General features: G+C 37.3%; 1 protein-coding gene across 2 annotated transcripts in view; it reads left to right on the forward strand.

Moving 5' to 3' along the window:
• Nucleotides 1-24,071, forward strand: part of MID1 (midline 1) — a 158,905-nt gene that overhangs the window by 113,239 nt on the left and 21,595 nt on the right. For both annotated transcript variants that reach the window (XM_045538570.1, XM_045538571.1), the window contains exons 4-7: nt 181-288; nt 11,764-11,912; nt 18,612-18,739; nt 23,789-23,932. In XM_045538570.1, the coding sequence (XP_045394526.1) occupies nt 181-288; nt 11,764-11,912; nt 18,612-18,739; nt 23,789-23,932 (529 nt within the window). The remainder of the gene's footprint in view (nt 1-180; nt 289-11,763; nt 11,913-18,611; nt 18,740-23,788; nt 23,933-24,071) is intronic.

Genomic DNA, 24,071 nt, shown 5'->3' on the forward strand with positions numbered 1-24,071 from the left:
AAGGATACAAGATAGGGAGTGGGCATGTAAGTCCTATATTTGCCATCCTTGTGTAATTGGAAAAGGAGTTAACGTTTAAAATATCTTTTCAGAGATGACTAGAAACATACTAGTCTACATTAAAAATAGCATTTAACTGAAAACAAAGGCCAAAGTAACACCATTCTACTTATCCTCCAGGTCAATGCGTCACGTCAAGAAGCCAAATTGACAGAAGAATGTGATCTTCTCATTGAGATCATTCAGCAGAGACGACAAATTATTGGAACCAAGATCAAAGAAGGGAAGGTATGGTTTCTAGAACAGAAGATTTCATATTCTCCACCTGGAGAAAATATACTCCCACACACTTTGGTGGCTTTGAAAGCCCTCTTTTTCTACATGTTCTATTTCTATAATTCCTTCTTAAGTCTGTAAGACTTAGTTCAAAGGCCCTTGCTTGGCAATTTTTTTATTCATCTTTTTCTTTGTATTATCGTGGTCTCCTGTGCATACCTGTAATAACAAGGGCTATTCTATTGCCCGACGCCAGGGAGCATGAAGGTCTTGCCTATCACAGCCATTGTTTTTTTATCTCATGTGTCTGTGAGAAGGTGGGTTCCATGGAGGCAGAATTTGTTTCATATTTTTTGCTATAAATTTATTTTGTTTCATATTTATTGCTAGGATATTTATTGCTATATCCTAGCAATTAGCACAGCATTAAATAAATTAAAAATGAATCAGACTTTATATATAGAAATTATGAAGTACTTTCCCATGTCCTTGAGGGAATTTAGGCAGGCATAACTTGAGAACGGCAAAACTCCTATAGTTTTATTATATCATATGCTCCTTTGTGGATATATTAATAGTACTTCTTTTCTAAAGTTTATATGTTTTAATTTCCTATGGTTTTACAGCAAACTATATTCAAAAAGAAATTTATATTATATTCCTTATGGCTACTTTCTGATTTATTCAAAATTCATTTAGAAACTGTTGGTAACTTTAGAATCCATCACTTTATTCAATTTTTTTAAATGTCATATTTTTATTGAAATACTTATGATCCTTTTTATTTTTCCCATTCCTCTGCCACCTTCCAAGGATATTTTTTATAAATATTTAAAAAAAATGGAAACATACATTTATGATCCAAGAAATTAATGAATTTCTATTATTACTGCTCATAGCTATACTTTAGTGAAATATATATAATTAAAACAAACTAGCAAGTTTTAAGTAAAACACAGAAATTACAATGGCTAGTATATGTGCTTTTCTCTGTTTTCCACAAATTTAATAGGTACCTTCTAATATTATGCAATGTTTTAGATTACCCTGTCTATATAGATTGAAAAATATTTATACATGTAAATTGTAATGATGATCTGAAAAATTAGTCAAATTAAATACTTCTTAAAGCTGGTATAGTGGATTAACAGATTAACGTAAAAGTATTCCCCAGCCTAGGACTGACTCACATGTACTGAGAAGCTACTTTCCCCCACATACAAATCATCTAATTTAGAAGAGCACTGAGTGTCCATCTAGAATCCTTGCAAGATATATTTCCTCCTCCATCATCATCATGCACCACATGTGTACATTTCTTAACTCTACACATCTTCCAACTTATCAGAAGCATAGCTGCCTGAAGTACAGCCACAATTAATTGTTCATATGCATACAGAAGGCAATTTGCTGTCTTCACATGGCTGCATTCAGGGACCAGCTCTCAATAATATCTGGTTTTTTAAATTTTACTTTTTATTGTAAATTAACAAATAGTTGTATGTATTTATGGGGTACAAAGTGATGTTATGATTTATGAATACAATGTGGAATAATTAAATCAGGCTAATTAACATATTCATTACCTCAAAGACTTATTTTTTGTGGTGAGAACATTTGAAATGTACTCCCTTAAAATACTCCTTTAAAATGTACAATACGCTATTATTTACAATATTGACTACACTGTGCAATAGACCTAAAGTAAAAAAAGAACTTACTCCCCCTCTCTAATTGAAGCTTTGTGACCTACTTGTGTTAGTTTCTCATTGCTCCTATAGCAAATTACCCTAAACTTGGTGGCTTGAAACAACACAGATTTATCATCTTAGTGTTCTGGAATTCAGAAGCTCAAAATCAGTCTCACTGGGTTAAAGTCAAGGTTTTGACAGTGCTGTTTCTTTCTGCAGGCTTTAGGGAAGGAAAGCCTTGCCTTTTCCAGCTCTTATAGGCTGCCCACACTCCTTGGCTTACTCTGACCTCTGTTTCCATCCTCACAACTTCTTTTCTGACTCCAGCCTTCCTGCCTCCCTCTTTTAAGGACCCCTGTGATTCCATTGGGATCACCGGATAATCCAGGGTAACCTCCCCATCTCAAAAGCCTTAATTTAATACGTCTGCATAGTTCCTTTTGCCATGTCAAGTAACATATTCAAAGATTCTCGAAATTAGGATGTGGGCATCATTGCTCAGCCTGCAATGACACTCCACCACAACTTCCCAGCAAGCATGACTTCTTTTCCCTGACTTAACTTGGACTTCCCAGCATGAGAGTTTCTCTCATGAGCTAGATCAGGGTAATGAAGAGTATCCCCAAGTTCTGGCCATGGTGGTGCATGGAGTTCATGCTTTGGTGCACTCACTTTACCCCAAACACATGTCAGTAATCAAGAACATAATAAAATGGAAAAGCAGAGAGACATGGCTGGACTGAAAACAAGGTAAACATCTCCATGGGTCAGAAATGGGACAAAATGGCAGTGGCATGATTGTGGCTGAAGGCACAGGCTACTGAGATCAGGTCTGAAAGAGGCTGAAGCAGTTATGGCTTCAACTCCTATGGATAAATAGTTCTTGAAGCTTTGGGGAAGGGATCTAGAAGTGTTCAGATGAGATCTTAGGAGTACTCCAGATGGGGTGGGGGATAGAAATCATTGTTTAACGCCTTTGACTATAGAAGGCTTCATGCTTCATTAAAAGGGACTGAAAAAGATTATTGCCAATCTCTACCTAGCGTCATAGCTTTTAGCAAAGTCAAGTTGTTAGATTGGAGCCTATTTTCACACTGTTTCTGATACCCACACAAAACAGGAGCCTCAGGAATGCATGCATAAGATTCCTGAATGGTGACCTTAAGGGCCAGGTAAAGGCAACTGTAAAACCATTAGACAGGGTGGGCTGAGCAGGGGGCGGTGAGAGAGAAAAGAATTATAAATGACCTCTTGCCTTTAAAACTGAAACTCTAAGCTCAGTTAGAAAGCATATAAAGAAATCTTAAATTTCTAAAGATACAGCCAATGAAATCAGCAGACAACATTATGTTACCCCAGATGAAATTAATTTTATGGGAAAATATGAAAAAACAACTTTAAAAGAAGTAGTCTTCAGATGTTCAAAGAGATAAATGAAGGAATAACTTCTATTTTAAAAGAGCAAAAAAGGAAGAAAATGAAATAAGAAAAAATAGATAGGAAAGTAACACATTAGCAGTGTTGGAGGGAAAATTGTAGACAATGAAATTGAAAAGAAAACTCAGCTGCAGTGGAAATTTGTAAACTGAGTTTTTGCCTCCACCTTGGAATTCCATAAATGTAGGAAGGCACAAAAGAGTCTGAGTGACATTAAAGCATAGCAAATGCCCACTGAGTTTGAACTCAAAAAATAGAAAAGTACATATGAAAAACTACACATGGGACATTTTTTAAAAAATAATAATTACATACTTGGTTGGAAGGGAAGTATCAGCAAATTTCAAAGACTGAAACATACAACCCTGTCTCTGTGACCACACAATGTATCTAATTAGATATTATCAGCAATAAAATAATAGTTTTTATAATGTTCAGAAACGTTAAAATCTATTCTTATATAAAAATGTTCTCCAATATTTTTTAAAAATTTAAAAATTAACCACAATGAAAGACCTATATATTATAAGTTATAGGCAGCAAAAAATATTTGAAGGCAAATTTATAGCCTTCCATTATTTGAAAAAGGAAAAGAAAAAATATTAAAAGTAAAAAATTTGCCTTCAAATAAAGTTAGATAAAGCACAACAGAATAAAATTCAACAAAAGCAACTTAAAGAAAATAAGAAGCAAAGGAGGAGAAGTAAATGAAAGAAAAACAAACAAGAGCAGATATTAGCAAAGAACAGCTCACAGCCTAATTTTGAAACACCTGAGTAAAAATAGGTTTTTTTTCCTCCCATTTTTAAAAGATTGTTAAAAAAAGAAAAACAAAGATGTATATATAACAGAGACAGTATGTAGTTTTCAAAGCCTAAAATATTGACTCTCCAGCCCTTGATAGTAAATGCTTGCCAATCCCTGACCAAGAGGATTCATGCCTATAAAAAATAATTAAAAAGACAAATCTGTATTAAGACTGATAAAGGAAAAAAAGAGTCTGGGGCGCCACAAACAAATACAGTATAAATACAATATGGATGTAGAAAAGATAAGAAAAGTGTGTGAATGTTTTTATGCCAATAATTTGAAAACTTAGGTAAAGAAGTAGTAAAAAACCAGAATAAACCAACAATTAACACATTAACTGCCATTTGAGTTGTATTTAACCGATGCAAGTTTTGAGCCTGGGGTCTGCTGAAGCATATGTAACTCACACACCTCTTCACCTTGGGAGCTGCAAGAACTATTTTTCAAGTTGCATATAACTCATGCACAGAAGACAATAAAAAATAACAAATTTTTCATTAAATTAGAAAGGATCATTTTGTTTTTGAAGTTTTTATTCTATTTTCATAACCGTGGTCCCAAAGAAAACATTTCCTTTTTCTAGTGTGGCAGTCAATGTGTTAAAAAGCAAAGGTTATTTAATCATTTTTGCAGATTTTCCTCAATTCACATTCCCCCTCCAAAATGGTACCAGGCCCCAACAGTTTTATAACTTATTTTAACAGAAGTTCAAAGAACTGATAATCTCATTCTCATTTAAATGGCTTCAGAAAATAGAAAAAGATATCTTTTATGCAGATTGTATGATCTTGATACCAAATACAGACAACATAAAAAAATTGATGAGGTAAATATCATTTATGAATATAGATACACAAATATTTTTAAATATGAGACAATTGAATTCATCGCTTTAAAAAATATATCTAAAAATGGACTTTTTTCCTAGAATACAAGTATGGTTCAACTACAAAATACCTATTAACATAACCACATTGATAGAAAATATATATGATCTCAGGGCAGGGAGGATTTCTTAGACTAAACACTAAAAGAAACATAAATCAAACACTAACATTTGACATAGAATAATATCGAAATGCAAAAATCAATTGTATTTCAATGTATAGTAACAATTGAAAATTGAAATTTAAAAAAATTCCATTTAAAACACCATCATAAATATGAAATAGTGATAAATCTGACAAAGCACAGGTGAGACTTGAAAAACCTTGAAAACTACAAAATATTGCTAAGAGAAATTATAGATGACTTAAAAAAATGGAGCTATATACTATGTTATAAAGTGAAGACTCAATACAGTTATGATTTCTGTTCTCTCCATATCAACCTATAGATTCAACACAATCTCGGTGAAAATCCCAGGTTATTTTGTAGACATTGACAAGCTGATTCTAATGTTCATATTGAAATGCAAAGGCTATAGGATAATCATAACAAATTTTGGAAAACAATAACAAAGTTGGAGAACTAATACCCGATGATTTCAAGATTTATTATAAAGCTGCAGAAATCAAGATAATACAGTATTGGCATAAAGATAGACAAATAGATAAGTGGATTGAAAAAAGACTTCAGAAAGAGATTCACACATACACAGACAACTGATTTTCAACAAAGATGCAAAGGCAATTTAGTGGAGAAAGGATAGTCTTTTCAACAAATGGTACTGGAACAATTGGATATCTACATGTAAGAATATGAAGTTTGATCCATACTTTACATCATATACAAAAATTAACTCAAAATGGATTGTATACCTAAATGTAAAAGTCGAAAGCTGTAAAACTTCTAGAAGAAAACATGAGAGGAAATCTTGGCGACCTTGGGTTAGGCAAAAATTATTTATATTCAAATGACAAAAGCATAATCCATAAAAGAAAACATTCAAAATTGGATTTCACCAAAATTAAAAACTTCTCTTCCAAAGGCACTGTTAAGAGAATGAAAAGACAAGCCAAAAACTAGGAGAAAATATTTATTTATAAATTACTTATCTAATAAAGGACTTGTATCCAGAATATGTAACAAATTCTCAAAACGTAGTGAGAAAACAGACCACGCCTTCACCAAAATGGATAAGATTTGAATAGATACTTAACCAAAGATGTATGGATGGCAAATAAGCACATGAAAAGATGTTCAAAGTCATAAAATTCAAACTAAAAATTTCAATGAGATACCAATACCTTTTTAAAGATGGCCAATGCCAACTGTTGGCAAGAACGCAGAGGAATTGAAACTCGTAATAACTACTGTGGGGAATGAAAACGGAACATTTTGGAAAGTTGTTTGACAGTTTCTTAAATAAACATACACTTACCATATGATTCAGCCATTCTAGGTATTTACCAAGAGAAATGAAAGCATATGTCCATGCAAGACTCATAGGTGAATTTTCATGTTAACTTTACTTGTAAGAGCCCCTAACTGGAAATAATCCAAATGTCCATCAACAGATGAATGAGTAAATAATTTGTGGCATAATCATACAATGCGATGCTATTTGGCAATAAAAAGGAATGGACTATTTATACATGTAACAACATAGGTGAATCTCTCTATAATTATGGTGAGTGAAAGAAGTCACACAGAAAGTAGCATATATTTTACGACTATGTTCATAGGAAATTCTAGAGATGATACTTTCTACTACTCTACAGGGACAAAAAGAAAATCAATGTTTGTTTAGGGATGGGGTGACAGGCAGGGGTAGGCAGGGGGAAAATTTGGGGCATGATATATGTTTATCATCTTGACTGTGGTGACTGTTTCATGGGTGTACACATATTTGAAAAGTTATCAAATTTTCATTTTAAATATGTGCTGTTTATTATATGTCAATTCTATCTCAATACAGCTTTTTATTAGACATATAAATTGTATATTATACAATAAAACAGTCTTCAGAAATTAAAATTAATGAACTAAGGTGATATGTATTAGCATGGACAAATCACAAAAACACAAGCAAGTTTTAAAATGATTTGTATGGAATAGGAAAAGTTATACGAAATTTGGTAAACTACCAAAAATTCCCATACATTGTTCCGGCATGTGTACATAAACATGTTTAGGAGTAATCAGCTCTAAATTCAAGAGAGTATTTTCCTCTGGAGGGAGAGATGTGAACGAGATTAGGAACTGGGGGTCATGGCGTGCACATATAATTCCGGCTACTTGGGAGGCTGAGGCGGAAGGATCACTTGAGCCCAGGAGTTCGAGGCTGTAGTGAGCTATGATTGTGCCATTACACTCCAACCTGGGCAACAAAGCAAGTCTCTAAAAAGAAAGAGAGAGAGAGAAAAAAAGCATGTCACACAGGGGCTTTAATGCCAGCAATAATATTTTACTTCCTTTTGAAAACTCTGAAGTTTATATGATGAAAATATTGAGATTTGATAAAGTTGGTACTATGTACAGGATAGTTCATCATATTACTTCTTAAATTTTCTGTATGTTTGAAATGTTTCACTTTTTTAAAAGTGTACATTTGCTCAGGAACATTATTTCAAAAGGAAATATTAGAAAGCAGACATTACTTGGGAAAGATGAGGGCCCAGTTGGGCTTTGTGTTGAGTTAGTACTTTGGCACATGACCAAGACTAGTTGACTCCAAACCCTGGAATTCACAGTGACCTAAGTCCCTGGCCAGGGCATATCGTGTCAGAGGTGTGTTTCCATGAGGAAGGGTGTGAGTGCCAACACTCTGGAAATCTGAGGTGCCAGGCAGGGAGGACAAGTGTAGACTTGGGGCCCACTGTGGGGCTTGGGGCCCTGCAGCCCAGGGTGGCAGTGGTGGCCAAGGACACTGAGTCAAGAGAAAGGACAGTGGGGCCTTCTGACAAGCACTTAGAAATGGGCAGGTGGAGAAAGAACGTGGCAGAATTGCAGAGACCAGCAAAGGCAAATTTCATCAACCTCCTTACTTTGCCCCCGTTGGTCTCTGATGCCAATCATAAGGCTGTTAAACCTGGTGTAAACAAACTTACTGCAAATCCTCCAATTCGGGAAGTTGCCAAGCAGGTGGTGGTGTCGTGCATTAGTACATACTGGTAATTGCTGCTCTCAGACCATTGTGTATTCTCTGAAACAAATAGCTTGACAGCCTTTATAGATGGACAGACCAGAGAGTCTCAAGCCATGAGGATCCTAGGAAAGAATTTTCTTACTTTTTCAGTGGCAGGGGATAAATTTCATGTCAATACACGAAAAGTTGATGGCAAACTCCAGACTAAGCGAGTTCATGCATTTAACATTCAGACACAGATCTATGGGAGACTGTTGAAGGCCACAGCTACACAGTAAAAGGGTGCCTTTTCATCACTGCGTTTTATGTATACTAAATCTTCAAAATTTAAGAGAATTAATTTGGACTGAATCTTCAGGCTTTCCATGGCCTTAGATGTTGAATACAGGCTTCATCATAAATTCAGATAGCAGTTTTGCAGTATGTATCCTACATACATATGAAAGCATATATATTAAAGTGTTTAAAATGCATTTAAAGCAAAATAAGGCTGCTTTTAAAAGAGTGTGTAAGTTATAATAAACAGCAAATAAAATGATATGAACAGGCCTGTGTCCCCACTAAAAGGAGATTCTAACAGACAAAATATTTCTACGATAAGTACAGAGTGAATTCCAAAAGTTATAATGTGGCAATCTCACTTCCCAAAGGAAAAATGAACAGAGTAGACTGGAAAAATTGTCCCCTGCAGCATTAAAACATACACTTCAGAATCTTCTTATGTGTCAGTATCTAGTATTTTTAAAACATCAAATTATATTCATCCTGTCAGATTTTTTAAAAATATATAAAAAAGTATTAGTCAGTGAAAAACTAAGTGTTTTGGTCTATGCTCCAGGATCTAAGTTTGAAGCTCTTTGACAAGTAGGACAGTGTCTCAGAGTGTGCTTCAAATCAGGGGCCACCTGACCAGAATCATTTAATCCAGGGGTCAGCAAACTTTCTGTAAAGGGCTAAAAAATAAATATTTTAGGTTTTGCCATACAGTCTCTGTTGCAACAACTTAATTCTGCCCAATGTTGTAGCATAAAAGCAGCCACAAATGATTCATAAGGACTGAGTGTGGCAGAATGCTAATAAAACTTTATTTACACAGACAAACTACATGCCAGATTTGGCCCACAAATGCTGGTTTGTCAACACCTAACTTAGAGCAATGTTTTTATTTTCTTTCTCTTATTTTTAGTAAGAAATGCATATGACATCACAATACAGCACAGACACACACAAAATTTTTACAAAACCCAACTTGCTCTTTCTACCAAGAATGCAGTCAGCTATTTTCTTTTCTGCTCTTCTCTTCTATTTGTTTTTTAATGCTAGTCATGACCATCCTAATGATTTATCACCTATAGATTAAAAAAACACTCATTGCTTGTTGAAATGCAAATTCCTGCTGCTCTGTGAATTACAACTCCTTAATTAGAATATTGAAGAGTAGACCCAAACATCTATAGTTTTTCTTTTAAAACAATCCCCAGCCGATTTGTTTTGCACACTAGGTTTGAGAAGCTCTAATCTGGTGTATTAGATGAAATTGTGCACTGACCTATAATTAAAATTGTGCCCCAAACTATTCTCTGTAGAACATTCTAGTATTTTTACAGGAGGATCTCATTTTGTCTCGCTTTAACTTATGCATGATTTGGGGCATTTTTTTTCTTTTCTTCTTAAATCACTTTTAATTTTCAGTACCATGATAGAAAAAGAAAAGAAAAAACTAGAGTTCAAGCATCATCACATTTATAATCTGCATGGTCTTTAATAGGCATATCCAGAGGATAAGTGATTGACCTGAAGTTATTCTAAAGGAATGTTTTGACCTTATTTTCTTCTGTTAGAATTATATTAAACATCTTCAGTTCCGCCACGTAATTTAAATTTTTGTGTGTGTGTTGTGTGATTAAATATTCCATTCACTTGGTTTGTCTAGGGATAGTAAGTTATTGTTCCTTCTGGAATTTTTCCTTCCTCTGACAATTTCTTGTGGACGTGTTCTAATATCCTGACTGGATGCCTTCCTTAGCTTTGCCTCTGGATAATGATGCCAGAGGCTAAATTCTATTTGGTGTAAAAGTAAATGTTATTTCATTCAACCAATGAACACAGTTAATCTGCTGGGGATAATTAACTGTAATTGTAATGAGTTAAGTCATTTACCAGGCTCAAGATCACACACTATTTGCCCCAAAGTTTTGACACTTCATTCTCTGACTCTTTACTTTCAGGAATTTTTCTCGCCCTTGCCTGAAATCTTGTGCCTGATGCTTCTCAATTCGGCATTAATTTCCTTTGTTTGCTATAGTTAGTACATACTTGGAAGTGGACGTTCCTTAGAGGCCTCAAGTTCTGACATCTCCTTCCTTCCTTTTCTTAGATTAGAGTTATACGGGGATGATAATGATGACTTGGAGAAGAAGGAATTTCTTGGAGTTAGCAGGAATTCTGGAGGGAGCCTCAGCCAGCCTTGTCTGCAAGACAGATTAACCGGCCTCCTCCCTACCCTTTCACCCAGGGCTATTTTCCATTCCAGAATTATCATAAAGCCAGCCAAAACCTGTCCCTGAGTGTGTGGATGGGGGCTGTAGGCGCATGGCAATTCCAATTAGCGGTCTAATTTTAACTTGGCTTCTGGCCAGAGGGCTTCATCTCACAGCACATTTCAGACACCAGAGCTCACGGTCAAGTGGGTTACCTTGGGCTTATCTTGGCCTGCCCCAGAGGTTATGGTCAATTATGTTTGAGGGTCATTTTCAACCAAGACAGAATCAGGAACTGGAATGGAGGTTGTGAAGCAATCATGTGTTTTTATCCCAACTGGGAAATGCTTATCAAAATAGTTCTTAGTTATCAAGTGAGCACAAAGTGCCTGGAAATGACGTTCCCAGCGAGGGGAAATGGCCCAGCTGTGCTTTTTTTGGCTTTCTCTCGTCTGCTCAACAGGAAAAATATTAATCAATGGGAAAAATGCTCCCTTTCTGTTAATTTAACACATGAGTTTTAGGTGGTATGGGAAACAGTAATACCTAATGCTTTTACATCACAATTTTCCTACATGGATTGCAAAGAGCTTTTTAGAAAATGGTTTTTACTTAATCCATAAATTTGCACCTCTAGGGGTGTTTTATCTTCTTGATGCAACAGCTGAGAACCTGAGATAGAGAAAGTGCCAGGGTTCCCTACGGTCTTGCAGTCATTGTGTGGAATAATCCAGGGAAGAGGTCTGGTGACCCTTGCCACTGGGCAACAGCTTTTTTTCCCATCAACAGGGAAGCAATTCGCAATTCAGTGTTTCCTTATAAAACAAATTAGCAACACTTCTCCAAGGAGATAAAAAGGTATCTAAGACAAGAGTCCCATAATTGGGCTTTCCATATTTCAACGTTCCTCTAGGCCTACTTTGTGAACTTTTATGGAAGGACGACTTTTATACAAAAAAATACAGAGTCCAATCTAATGCCTTTTCACTAAGTGAGCCCACACGTGTAACCATCTCTCTCTGTGCCTCTTTTGTTCAAGGTGATGAGGCTTCGCAAACTGGCTCAGCAGATTGCAAACTGCAAACAGTGCATTGAGCGGTCGGCATCACTCATCTCACAAGCGGAACACTCTCTGAAGGAGAATGATCATGCCCGATTCCTACAGACTGCTAAGAATATTACTGAGAGGTGAGTACAGGGGTCCCAGGAACTTCTTGGCCACTGGGCTCTTGTATCTGGGGTGTGACTGGTTGGCCTTGCTCTTGCCTTGCTTTTGTTTTCCTTTTCAAGGCAGAGGAGAGAATAGAGGCTTTGAGCTGTTATGTTCCAGCTAAAGATGCTTCCCTTTGACAAGTCAGAGCCCTTTCAGTAACAGCCTGGAGTTCAAGGCCTTTGAAGCAAGAGTCCACCAGTTAGAAAGAATAAAATCCACCTGCTTTTAGTGGGGGAAGCTTATGATGGCACAAAAACAGCATTTATTGTGACTCTCAGACCTGATGTTATCACACACTTCACAACAAAGAATCGAAATGAAGGCAAAAACATAAAAGGGAATCTTTTCTTCCATCACAGGGCTCATCTATTTAAAAAAAAATCGCACAGGTGTTGTTCTTTGTTAGGCCCGTTTTCATTTTGTTGAGAAGCTTGGCCTCGAAAAGTTCAAGGCTGACTCATGCAGGAAAGAAAGGACCAAACTGTCAACCTCATACCACCTTCTTTTAAAGTACCTTCTATTCTAGGGTAGATAATTTTAAAAGGATGTTATCTGAAGGGTCAGCTCAGCAGTAAAACTGGCAAGGATGTATATTTCTTCAGTACACATACGCAATTGGCATAAAAATTACTCATCTTCAATGACACAGACATCTGTAGCAATTCTAATTGATTCAAAGAGAAGCACTAGACTGGGCTGGGTACAACCAATGCCACATAAATGACATCTCCGACCAAGGCTAATGGCCTTGACTTTTCATGCATTCTGATTTTCAGTTAACAGCCCTTTATCCAAAGTAGTGATAGAATCTTATCACTAGAAGACCCCAGAGAGCTCATCCATGCTGGTCTTTATTCTAAAGCAGAGGTCAGCAAACTTTTTCAGTAAAGAACAAGAGAATAAATATTTTCAGCTTTGCAGGTTATAAGGTCTAGGTCACAACTACTCAACTCTGCTATTGTAGCCAGCTCTATAGCAGCCATAGAATACAGGAATGAATGGGAGTGGCCATGTGCCAATAAAACCATTTAGAAAAACAGGCAATGGGCTGTACTTTGCCAACCCCTGGCCTAGGGGGAAAAAAATACTTGCCACCTTATAGCTCGTATTTCTTCAGGGAAGGAGAAAGGAAACTAACATTTATTGAGTGCTTGCTTGTTTCAGACTCTGCTGATTCTCAAAATATCACATAGAGGAGGTAGGCATTGATAATCTCCATTTTCACTGTTCTTTAAGAGTAGTCTACAGTATTTTTACAGCTCTAGTCTACTATCCAACCAGCTTGACTGTGTTACTTTTTATATTGGGGGAAAATTCCTTTTGCAGCTTATTAGATGCTGTCTCTTGTAAAGGACATGGATAATAGCTGGCTGTCATGCCTGTTATATCCGTAAAATGCTCCTCTCCTTACTCTAAGAGAGGCCCATTTCTCTCCTTACAACTCCTAGATTCCAAGTGTTTGTTTTCACTGCTTTTATCTGGACCACATCCAATTGCTCAATATTCATCCTAAAGTTACAAACTGCAAATAGCACTAATACTCCAGGGTACCCAGGACACTAATAGATAGCATTTACACTTAAGTCATGGTTTCCAACTGGAATGCAAGAGTACTTTTCTCCACCTACGAATTGTGAGATGTCCAGATGAAGTGGCTACTATGAGCTACATTCCTCAGCAATCCCTAAAAATTCAACCAAGTGTCACATGAATAAATTCTCACCTAGTGACCTAAGAGAATGTGGCCCCATACAGTTATGCTGAAAGAAGACGTGCATTTGAAGTATAGCACCAGCACGTGAATGCGATTTCCCTCAGATCCGGTGGGGCATATCTGCTCCCATTCAGCTCTCCCTATAGCGAGCCCACCTCATCAAAAATGGGAACCTGACCTTGATTTCTCTTTCTACAAAGAATGTGCTTCTTCTGTCAAGTTTGAATACACAAAACCTGTAAGAATTTGCCAGGAGCCCCTGTTTCTCTGTTTCTGCAATCCCCTCTCTTCCCATGTCTATTTGTCAATCCTCTTGGTGAATTCCTGAGTCTTTTTCCCTTTCCAGCAGCCAGGATGTAGGAAGAGGGCACTAGGCTTAGACTAGGAGTTGGGAACCTGGGTTCCAGTCCTAGCATTGTCACTTTTTAACAATGGTTCTTTAAGCTATTTTATACTTAGAAAATTTGGCTCAGAATAGCTGTCTCTGTTATAACATTGCTGAAATCTCCTAAGAACAGGTCTTAAGCATTATAGATACTCCATGCATGTTAGTTGGATCTGTGTTTTCATATTTCAACATGTCAGTCGAGCACTCCTTGTGTGTCTTTGTTTCAATGCCTGTCTACTTGCCTCTGTTCTTCACCCTGTCACTTAACATTCTTCTCTAGGATGTGACTTCCTAGTCCTCTGTCTCCTCTTGTGTTTGCCTTGGGCTTTGTCTCCTATATATGTCCAAATAATCTTTATTCTTCAATTCAAATGTGGAACCCAGAATAAACTTTTAATCCTGCAGGCATTCCTAATGTGTGACTTAGATGAGATTTTTCTGCATTGTTAAATCAGTTAAAGTAGATATGTCCTCCTACAAGCTGAATCAAAACTACAAAAAATTTTTTTCAATTCAGAAACATCAAAAAACCCCAAGAGAGGAGAGAGAGTCTCAAGCTTTACATTGTAGGAGATGCATATCCTTTGGAATCAACTGTTTGGCTCTGCACTAACTGCTTAGTAATTATAGATAGCATTGGGGCTGCTCATTAACATTTCTGAGTCTAATTTTGCTCACATGCTCCAAGGGCAGGATCCCTAGCCACCTTGTTTTTGCTGTGATAGCCCCAGCACATTGCAACCTGCCTGACATGGATGAATGAGTGAGCGAGTGAGTGAATGAATCTATAAAACAGGGCCAACTATTCCTACCTAATATGGTTCTTGTAGAAATAAAATGAAATGATGTAGTAAAAACATTAGTCCAGTTTCTGTCACAAGTTGAATGTGCAACAAATATTTAATACTAGTTTCCTTTCTTCCCACTCACTAGATGAATGCAAACGTAATGTATAACATACTGTATTCTCAACTACACTAACAGGTCTTTGGTGTGATTGTACGTGTACTTTTATAACATGATGTTAAATGAGCAAAACTATTCACTAAATCAAGGCATAAGAAAGTTGGTCTAATGAAGAATCTAAAATTAAAATCACCCTTGGCAACAAATTATCTGTATTAAGAATATAGTAAAGAAAATTCCCTCTGAACGGTACCCATTTTTCAGAGCATCTAGAAGGTTCTCAGACTCCTCAAGGTGATCCTTCTGTTCCTTACTACCACAGTCAGTTCAAGGACCTGCCACGCTTTTCCAGAATACAAAGCCAAGAACTCCAGTTGTCAGGTCTGGAAAGATGTCACTCAGTTCTAACAATTATAGCACATCTGATGAATAGCTTTTGTAGTGTGTTCTTCAAGGTGTTCGTAGGCATCAAGACTACAAGAAGGTCCAAGGCCAAATGTGTTTGGGAAATCCTGAGCTGACCAAAGTAAAACACACTTGTGTTATGTAAGACCTCATTGGGTTTTACCATGGTGATGTGCATTATTTGGCAGAAGCAGTGTGAGCAGTGTAGCTGTAGATGTGTCCACCTTCTGGAAAACTGGCTTCATGTGGCTACTAGCAACTAAGTGTCGTGGAGATTAGGGCTATCAAAGCAGAAATAGAAATAGAGAATAATGTGCAACCCACCCTCTTAAGCATCAAGATAGGACACAATGCCCTTATTTGCTCCAATATGTTAAGAAGAGCTTAACACACACCTCTGCATGCACACATATACACACATGCACGTACACACACACACACACACGCACACGGAGACATGTCTGTAAAGCAAGAAGTTGAGAAAGTGGCATAGCACTAACGGCCCTGGTGGGTTTTGGCAACTTATCTAAAAGGCCAGAAGATGGGGAACAAGGATTTGGGAAATAAAAACATGGCCTAAAATGTTGACTTTGGCCCATTTCCCCTTGCCTGTCACTCCAATTAAGAATTTGAAATTGTAGCCAAAAATAAGTATCTTTCCTTCCATCAAAATACAAATGTGTAGGTGTTAAAAGCTTCAGTAATCTCCAAAGATTCTTGCTGTCAGCCTGCCTCCCAGGCTGGGAATGTTCATCTTTTTGGTTCCCACTCTACAAAGTTCCTGCCAGCAAGATGGCAGGCATGTTTAACAGTGTCACTTTGCTAAAGCATGTTTTATTTAATTGTTTGTGTACCACAAAACCAGGAGAAATACGGGAACACAGTCTATTTGGATGACCCTAAACAAAGAGGCTTCTGCCACTGGGCAGGGGAACTGCTAAAGCCAGAGAAATACAAGTGCAAGTTCAGTTCTTGTTTCCACAATGGCTCAGTGCAATTCTCCCTGCTGAACATTACAACCAAGACTTAATTGGGGTTTCACTTTGAAATATTTTTTGAGGAGTTCAAATGGCACTGTCACATTTCTTTTAACTTTTCAGCATTGGTGCATATATTGTGGGCTCTTTGGTATGTAGCATACTTTAAGGACTTCATAAGTATTTGTTGAATATTTGTTGAGAATAATCCTAGGACCTCTGTGGGTTTTGAGGACTTTTTTTATTCAAGGAAAGCATTTTTTAAGTACAGTTTGACCATCAGTGAAAAATGCCTAGCAACCATCCCTGTATCCATCAGTGTAAATCCACAGCTGTTAGTAACAATAATCAGTCCAATTTCCTTGGGTGCAATATTTAGTCAACAAAACCACACAACTCTGCTATTCATTGCTTCTTGGTGAAAGGGTCAGGAGGGAAAGTTAGAGCCTCCACCATCATTGAAACACTTGAAACTCTTCTTTCCAGAGTTTATGCCTCTTCAGACTTTCATCTATGGATTCCAAAATCATCGCAATTATGACATTGTTGTTTAACCTCTCTACTTTCCTCCTTATATAACCCTGAAAATCTGCCAGAAACAGAACTATAGAAATTGTATTTCTATGGATTTTGAGCACTTCATAGGTATATTCTTTTTATTGAGGTGAAATTCACATAATATAAGTTTAACCATTTTCAAGTACACGATGCAGTGGCATTTAGAACATTCACAGTATTGTGTGACTACCACCTCTGTAAAGTTCCAAAACACTTCCATCACCCAAAAGTAAACCCCATACTCCTTAAACAGTCACTCCCCATCTGCCCTCCCCTTAGTCCCTGGCAATACAAATCTGCTTCTGTCTCCATGGAGTTGCCTCTTCTGGACATTTCATACAAATGGATCATACAACATGTGGCCTTTTGTGACCAGATTATTTCATAGAGCATAATGTTTTAGGGTTCATCCATGTTGTAGCATGTATGGGTACTTCATTCCTTTTTGTGGCTGAATAATAGTCCATTGTACAGATATACCCACAGGTGTAATTTTTATAACCAAGATATGTTTGTAAACTCCAAAGTTTTAACAACCATTATGAGACTCAACAGTTACCCTTGAGGTAACTGGGCTGAAATTTTTCTAGATTAAATGGAAAGAGTGCAGATCTGAAATTCTCCTGGTTCCTGCCACCTTGTTTTGTGGCCTTGTATAAATGAGCATCGATTTTCTTAATTAGAAAAGAAGTAGCTAGATTTAGATCTAAATTATTTCAAAGTTGTTTGCTCAAAAATTCTCAGTGCCCTGCACAATACCCTGCATGTGGTAGCTCCTAGGAGTATTGTTTATGGAACTTAACAAAATATCAAACTCAACAAGATTACAGGTTGCAGATTACATCATTTGATGTGTTCAGAAGTGACATACTCCATGCCACAATTTTCTTGTTTTTTAAGAGAATCACTTGCATTTTTGAATCAGTCAGTGTTGGTAATTAATAATTGAACTTTCCAAATCACCTTGAGAGTACATAGAAGGAGACTGATACACACCAGTACCTTACATTATAGTTTATACATGAGAACTGTAACCAAAAAACCTAAAGGAAGAGGAGAAACAGTGCATCCACTGAGAGAATTTGTGAGAAAGCTCATGAATATTTTCCATGCCATCTGCTGGGAATATGGTGCAAGAAAATGAATACAAGGAGAGTGAAAATGAGCCAGACAAAAAACTCCCTTTTTAATGTTTATTTTAGAGAGAGGCTAGTAATTGATTAAACTAATCCAATATCTGAAAACATTCTTTTTTAATCTTCGCTTTGCCTTTTATGCAGTTTGAAATTTTGGAGACTCCCCTTTGAAGTGGAGCAGGGTTGAGTCTGAAAGGAACAAACAGTTTCCCAGACAGATGTGTGAAGAAATGCCTGGAGCTATGTGCTTCTTGCTGGGGTTACATGTGACGGGGCCAAGCTGTTAAATACACAGCAACATGAAATATGAATATTCTTTAGCTTTCACAGGAAATTTTTTTCCAGTAGTAAAAAGGGAAAGGGGAAGCCATTTGGTTGTTTTTCCAATTCCTTCACTTTTTCTTTAAGCTTGCATTCATTTGCTTTGTGTTACTGTGTTGTGCCATTTCGAGATTCTTCTAAACTCACGTATAAAAGCAGCACTTTTTAAAAAATGATATTTCTTTTCCTTTTATTTTTTTTTCATTCCTGTGCAGTGATGGTGAAAGCCATCTTGACGTTTCTAAAAAGTTGTTTTGTTTAAATTACAGAGTCTCCATGGCAACTGCGTCCTCCCAGGTCCTAATTCCTGAAATCAACCTCAATGACACATTTGATACCTTTGCCTTAGATTTCTCCCGAGAGAAGAAATTGCTAGAATGTCTGGATTACCTAACAGGTATTGTCTTTTATGTTCTCTTTAATATCACTTGCATTCAGTGACACAAACACTTTGTCACCAGATCACTTATTCCCTAAAAACCAGAGGTATGGACTTTTGGCTTAGGAATGGCATCTAATATTCTCATAAACAATTTCTGTATACTCCCATTTTTTTAACCAAAGCAACACAGTCCAAGACTAAAATGGGGACAGGAGATAGGAGGAAAAAGAGAATCTCAATCATTAAAAGCATACTTACCACTATTTCTCCTCACTGTCAAGGTATGGGTGCTAGATATAATAGCTTTGTTGGGTATTTTTCATGGCATGTTAGTAAGGCATCTCACAGTACTTTAGCAGAGAAAAAATTGGCAGCTAACTGATATGGTGTCTGTCTACCCTGTTCTAGCTCTTTGTATTTTTCATCTTGTTTTAATCTTTACAACATCGAATCAAGGTAAAGTTTTATAAGCTTCATTTTGCAAATGACAGAGGTCAGCCATCTTGCTGGAGGTCAGACAGCTAGGCAGTGGCAGAATTCGGATTTGGCCTGGGCCTGTGCAGACTCCAAAGATCTCTGCTCTTTCTAGTAAAAGACTGAATTTCATCTTGACAAACATCACCATGGCAAAGATCACAAAAATCACATTGGAATTCCTGGTGCCTTGTTTTAATCCTCTGTTTCCTGGTTGGCATTTTTTTGGTCAAGCTTTAAAAAGTAGAACAACAACAACAAAAAACCTCAGACCATTCCTCTTCCTAACCATACTTCTAAACTTTTTTTTGCTGTCAACCTCTAAAGCAGGAACTGAGAACATTGGCTGATAGAATTCAGACTGTTTAGACAACCTTATTTGTGTTAGCCAAAGCCACTGGTGCCTGTGACTTCAGGAAAGTACAGTGTACACAGTGAAGCCAGATGTGCACTGCACTTAGGACATGCAGCCCTCAAGAAACCACATCCCTAACTTAGCATGGCGTCAGCTTCTCAACTCCAATTCTGTGTGTGTGTGTTTGTGGGAGAGTGGTTGGGGAAGGTGGAGCAGGAGAGAGGGAACATTGTGTGATGTTTGTTTTTATAGTCTGTGGATAGAAAGCAAGGAGTTCTATACTCAGGGAGCATTGTACCCAGAAGATCAGAGTTTTTTTCTTTACAAGGACCCAAGGTGCTATTTTTAGCCTTTCTGCATTTGCAAGGAAGGCAAGTCATTCCACAAACTTATCTTATGTAATACTCTTTCAAACATACTGCTCCTATTAAGGAAGAAAGAAATCAACTAAAAAGCATTTACAATAAGGACCCAAACTTGCTTTCAAATATTTATGAATATAGCACCCTCCTTTTTAAGCTTTTAACTCTGAGATTTATTTAAACTAACACTATCCAATAGAACTTTCTATGATGATAGAAATGTTCTATATCTGCACTGTCCAATATGTTAGCAGCTAGCCACATGGGGCTATAGAAAACTTGAAATGTGGCCAATGAATTTTTACTTTTATTTAACTTCAGTTAAAAATTAAATAGCTATCGGGTGTGGTGGCTCACACCTGTAATCCTAGCACTCTGGGAGGCCAAGGCAGGAGGATCACTTGAGCTCAGGAGTTCCAGACCAGCTTGAGCAAGAGTGAGACCCCATCTCTACTAAAAATAGAAAAATTAGCCAGACGTCGGGGCGCATGCCTATAGTCCCAGCTAGTCGGGTGGCTGAGGCAAGAGGATCACTTGAGCCCAGGAGTTCAAGACCAGCCTAGGCAACATAGTGAGACTCTGTCTCTAAAAGAAAAATTAAATAGCTATATGTTGCTCGTGGCTATTGTATTGGATCGTGCATGCAGGTCTAGATTTTCTCTGACTGAGCTGTTTTTCACAATGACATCCTGTTAAAAATCCTTTGTTTTTTCCTTATGTCATTTGGGAATGAGTTTAATTGAAAGCAACAGAAAATCCAACTAGTGGGAACTAAACCCATCAAGTAGGGTTTGTATTACAGAAACAAAAGAGAGGCCTGCAGTCCAGGTCTGGGTAGCAGTTTGGTGATGACCTCAGACCCCAGGCTCTTTCTCTTTTCCTGCTCTGCCATCTTCATTGTGTTGCCTCTTTGCCACATGATCACAATATGACTACAACACCTCCAAGCGTTATGCTCAAGTTTTAGGCAAAAAGAGAGAGGTGGAGGGAGAATGACAGACAAAAAACTCTGCCAGCCAAGTTTGCCTTTGTTTATCAGAAAAACAAAAAGGTTGTTCATAGGACCCACCTAGCAAACTTACATTTATGTCTGGTGGGCCAAATTCGTATCATAAGGTCATGCTAAGCGGCAGAAAAGACTGGAAAATTAAGTATTTGCCTGGGCACATGGCCATACTACTCAGAAGCAGAGTCTTATTGACAAGAATGCGTCCTTCTCCTTTCCAAATAATTGTTTAATAATATTGCAACAACATATGCCCATTTTAATCTCAACAGGAATGTGAAAGTATTGATTAAAGAGGAAATTGTGAAAGTAGTCTGCACTGAATTGTAACAGGTACACTATATATCATCCCGAAGGCTGTTTATGCCAAACTAAAGGCCATATGGGGTACCTGCTATTATGCCTTCTGAGCTGTCAGCCCCAAATACAAATTCAGTCCATTTCTAGACATAACATCAATCCTGGCGTAACATACGATGCTTGGCTGATACTGCCGAGTCCAAATAGTTTATCAGACATTTGTAAGCAGGAAATGAAGTGTTTGTAGAGTATTAGCTGACCATTCCTTGTGTGGTGTTTGTGACAGAGGCAAGAAAATAACAGTTCTGGTACCAATTCCTTGAATATTGAAATTGGCAGCATGCTGCTGCTCTCATTTACAATAAATTGGGTATTGACTTCTCAGGACAAACCCATTGGGTTTACAATCAAAACAAGGTTAGCCTGCCTGGCTGTGAAAACAAGATTTTTTTTCCTATGACATGGCTGTAAGTGGTATGTCAAGTTAATAACCCGTAGAGGTGACATTTCCTTCCTGATTGTGGCTACTGCCATGTGTCTCACAGCTACTCCCCTATTTTGAAGATACTTTTTAAAATATATTTAATCATATATTGCAATGCAGAAAAAACAAATTTTTTCTACAATGGTTGATGGAGAAATAATTCAATAAACTATTTAAATTGTGAGAGAATAAGTATTTCTTCACTGATCCATGCAGGGATGACCCCACATCAACAGGGACCACACAGACAATAATAAGCACATTTTATGATGCAGCTGGGCCTCCTCCATGGAATGCATCTCCTGATTGGTGTCACTGATTCATGCACGTACAAGTCACACTGAACGCCACTAAATCTCACATGTACATACTTCAGGATACAGATGTACAAATAAATATTCCAGAAAGAATGCTTTAAAGGTTATGTAGAGTCATTCTATCCTAATGTGCAATTTAATGCAGTACCTGTCACATTGTGGATGCTTAACAGTGTTCGTGGAATTCAATGACCAATAGACAAAGCTAAGCTAATTGACTTAATACACTAAACTTGCTCCTATAATACTTGTCCTGGATATATCTTCAGGTGGCAATGTGAAGACTACTAAAACAGAGTTTTAAATTTATCATTTTCATGAAATTTTCTCCCTCTTTGGGTTTGTTTAGAATTCATCAATCCTAATCAAAATTTAGAGCAGGAAAGAATTCTGCAATAGTGTAAGCACAAAGTTACTCTTAATGTGTAGAATGCAGGTATGTTTCTCCTTTTGAAGTTAGATTCTGGTGTACAGAAGATTGGAACTGAAGGCCCTGGATCAATTCTCTAAACCAGGGGTCGGCAAACTTTGACTGTAAAGGGCCAGATGGTAGATGGTGTTTAGGCTTTGCAGGCCATATGGTCACAACTACTCAACTTTGCTGTTACATGAAAGCAGCCATAGACAATACATAAATGAATGAGCCTGGATGTGTTCCAATAAAACTTTATTTACAAAAACAGGCAACGAGCCAGATTTGGCCCACAGTCACAGTTTGCCAACCCCTACCCTAAAATATTATTTTCAATGCAAAGCACTCATTGCCTAGTCTTTTTCTTGCTCACATACTCTTCTCATAAAACCAGTTACTGAAACCAATCCAGTAGAAGTCATTTTAAACTCATTATTTTGGTAGGATTTAGACTTCTCTGCTCCAGAATGTGTTAAAGAAATAAAACAGCAGCCTGTTTTAAAACAGTGATCAAGTTAACAAAATGCCAAAAAAATCGCGTTTTCCTTGGGGAAAGAAAATGTACCTCTTAGATATGATTGATTGTTAATCATGGTCTTCTTAATTTGAAATCTCACCCATAAAATTGAGAAATGAGAAGCAAATGGGGCTGCACTAATAAGTTTTTTTTTACAAGGCATTGAAACATCTAATGAAACAAAAATTCCAAACAATTATTTGACTGATTTGCTCTGGGATAATAAACAAGAGTATTTTTCCAATTGGGTGCCTAAATATAAAAATACCTGGTACCATGTAGATCAGGGGTTGGCAAACATGGGTCATAGGCCAAATCTGGCCCTCTGCCTGTTTTTGTAAATAAAGTTTTATTGAAATCTGGCCATGCCCATGTGCACAAATTGTAAATGGCTCCTTTCATGCAACAACAGCAGAGTTGAGTAGTAACAAAGACTGTATGGCCCACAAAGCCTGAAATATTTACCATCTAGACCTTGACTGAAAAAATTTGCCAATCCGCCCCCCAGAGAATGAAACTACAGAAGTTCATCTTGTTTACTTTTTGTTTGACATGTTTTCCTTCATGCAGAAGAGAGTATTGTTTGCTTAACCTCCTAAACACATTCTCATGATAAACAAAGATAAGTCCATACTGGCTGGCTCTGGCTACATTCTTTGTTAAAAATAAAAGCAATAACCAGGCAACCAAATGTTCTTTGGATTGGAGTTACTATCTCTAGGATAGTAGCCCTGATGGACCTATTTAGAAAGGCCTGCTTAACTGTCAAACATCTCTTCTGAAATGGTATCCCAGTGGTGTCTGCTTCTCCACTCATGAGCATTTTGATCCCCACAGCTCCCAACCCTCCCACAATTAGAGAAGAGCTCTGCACGGCTTCATACGACACCATCACTGTGCACTGGACCTCTGATGATGAATTCAGTGTGGTCTCCTACGAGCTCCAGTACACCATATTCACCGGACAAGCCAACGTCATTAGTGAGTATCTCATGGCCTATTTCTCTATTGGGTGGCTGTTTTCAGATAAATTTCATTCTTGAATTTAAACATCAAAGGAAGACAAGGAAAAAAAGGATACACAATATTTATTGACTTATCTTTCCTGACCAAGAAAGTA

This window comes from Lemur catta, chromosome X (genome assembly GCF_020740605.2).
Source record: "Lemur catta isolate mLemCat1 chromosome X, mLemCat1.pri, whole genome shotgun sequence".
In the NCBI taxonomy this organism is placed as follows: domain Eukaryota; kingdom Metazoa; phylum Chordata; class Mammalia; order Primates; family Lemuridae; genus Lemur; species Lemur catta.